Source organism: Lagopus leucura, unplaced genomic scaffold, assembly GCF_019238085.1.
Source record: "Lagopus leucura isolate 7727_CA_CO unplaced genomic scaffold, USGS_WTPT01 Super-Scaffold_73, whole genome shotgun sequence".
Classification (NCBI taxonomy): domain Eukaryota; kingdom Metazoa; phylum Chordata; class Aves; order Galliformes; family Phasianidae; genus Lagopus; species Lagopus leucura.
The window spans coordinates 45,416,617-45,418,931 of NW_024962252.1; the positions used below are offsets into that span (position 1 = coordinate 45,416,617).

The 2,315-nt window shown below is 37.4% G+C and overlaps 1 protein-coding gene across 4 annotated transcripts in view; it reads right to left on the reverse strand.

Moving 5' to 3' along the window:
* The window catches only part of PTPRK (protein tyrosine phosphatase receptor type K), a 350,623-nt gene extending 350,110 nt beyond the window's left edge, over positions 1-513 (reverse strand). For all 4 annotated transcript variants that reach the window (XM_042875740.1, XM_042875725.1, XM_042875733.1 and 1 more), the window contains exon 1: positions 375-513. In XM_042875740.1, coding sequence (XP_042731674.1) covers positions 375-498 — 124 coding nt within the window. In that variant the 5' untranslated portion in view covers positions 499-513. The remainder of the gene's footprint in view (positions 1-374) is intronic.
* Positions 514-2,315: the final 1,802 nt, after the last annotated feature.

Consider the following 2,315-nt stretch of genomic DNA (forward strand, 5'->3'; position numbering starts at 1 on the left):
AAGGAAGGAAAGGAAGGAAAGGAAGGAAAGGAAGGAAAGGAAGGAAAGGAAGGAAAGGAAGGAAAGGAAGGAAAGGAAGGAAAGGAAGGAAAGGAAGGAAAAGCATAATTCCCTCCCAAGAACACTGTCATTCAGATATAAATGAAAGAAGGCAGTTCTGTTTTCCCATAAACTGTAGCTCATTAAAGTACAAACAAAACAAGCTTTAGTTTTGCATGAAGCAAGGGATTTATGGCTTGATGAGAAACAAATTGCCAAAAACCCCAGTGCAAACTCACAATCTAATTAAACTCCTTCTGTTACACATAGAAAGAAAACTACCACCACTGCTTTTTATGCCTATAAAACCACTCTTCCTTCTAACTGTTATTTACCTCCTGTTGACCAAGTGTAGAAAAATACTGGCATGCATCCGTCAGGATTTCCCCAAGCTCCTGCAGACAGCATAGCACTATGCTCTGCCACTCTTGTGCTAGCATGCAAAGAAACAGTCCACATGCTCAAAGAGAAGGGCTTTGTTTCCAGGTGGCACACACCTGCCACTCAAAAATGCAATGTAAATAACTTAATTACCTCGGTAAGTTACACCAAGTGTAATACATATCACCAAAAGTTAACTATATAGCCTGGTGCACTCTCCCAACAAGCTTACTAGAGGAATCAGACTTACGAAAGATGACTCCTTTGAAACATTTGGCAGTCATACAGTCAGATCAAGTAAGGCACTTAGCATTCCATGTATACTGTTTAGAATTTCAATATCTCCTTGGCAAATAGTGGCCTTATATCAGATACAGTGTTTTATCTTGTGCTTTTTTTAATTCTGAAAGCAAGCATCTATTACAATTTGAAAGGATTTAAAAACAGAATTCCTAAATGCAGACGAAATATTTTACTTGCACGTGAAAGCTGTAAACTAAGACAGTAAACTAAAAGCCTCTCTCTGAATTCAAAAATGGAAAATGAGAGAAATACATACTGCAGTGTAAGTAGTACAAATCTTGATGTTTTCCAAGATTCTCCACATAAAGTCAAAGTTTTACCACTTCAGTAGTGAATTCTCACTCTGTATGTCTGCTGCCACATCAATAAGTCTGCTGAGAAAGTTCCTTCCACCAAGGGTGCAGTAATAATTTGGGGTTCAAGGCAAAACACAGGAGAACACTTCTTCAATTCCAGAAGCCCCTAGCAGAATTCAAACGCCCATTATCCTAAAGAAACAGGATCCTCTTAAACTGCCTGGAAAATCCTAACCTTCACGTCAGCTAAGAGACAGAAGTTTTAGTAAACTCTTTGGTAGAAAGTCAGCTAAAATGAACAGGAGACAGTGGCTTAGCAGAGATATCATAAAATTAAGTAGGGAGGACTAGAAAAGGGAAAGATTTCTGTAATAAATGACAATGCAGGTGGAAATTCCATTTGCTATTTTTCTCATAGGTCAGGTTTCTCCACATAAAGAAAGCTCTCTAAACTCTTCCTACTGATAACTCCTAAGTATTACAAAAACTCCGGGAAAATAAAAATAAAAATCTGACCTTTATTACAGTGCAAAGTGAAATTTCTGCACCCTGACAGAATAGTTCAGCTACCTGAGAAGAGCTGGGTCTGGTCTGAGCAATGCTTCCTGGCTCAAGAAGACCCCCAGAAAGGGCTGCTTTTAACTACTCTGGGAGTTTTAGCTGACAATTGGAAATGAATCAATAAACTAAGATAAAATCATAACAGCTAAGCACTCTCTCTAGGAGCAATACACAGTTGAAATCATCCTCCAGTAATCCAGTAGAAAATAAGACATGATGTAACAAAAACACAAGAATTTGCACTCTAAACACAAATCCACATGTGGAGTACTGTCCTGATACAAGGCTGCTTTAAATTACCTTTCGAAAAGTCTGAATTTACATCACAGATGTAGCTGCATCAAGACTTTTAACATTGAATTTTTCATACACATTACAGGTTGTTCATGAGACTGGGTTTTTTTATTACTATTATTTTTAAGCCATACACCTTCTCCTATTATCGTCACCACCTCTATTCTGTTTCTTCATTCCGTGCATTTTCTAACACATGATGAAAGCAGTACTAGTAGAACTCCTGTAAAGCTATCAATACACAATAAACAGATAAGGGAGACATGACAGGTATCCAGAAATCACATGTTCATGATCACTTTCTAAATACAAACAAAAAAACCTTCTTCTACTCTAAAAAGATTTTTAAAAATCCCATGTCTGACTACTTTGGGTTCAAGAGGACAGTCTTAAGTCTTTCTACTAGCGTCATTTTTATAATCCTATGCTTGTAAATCTTAC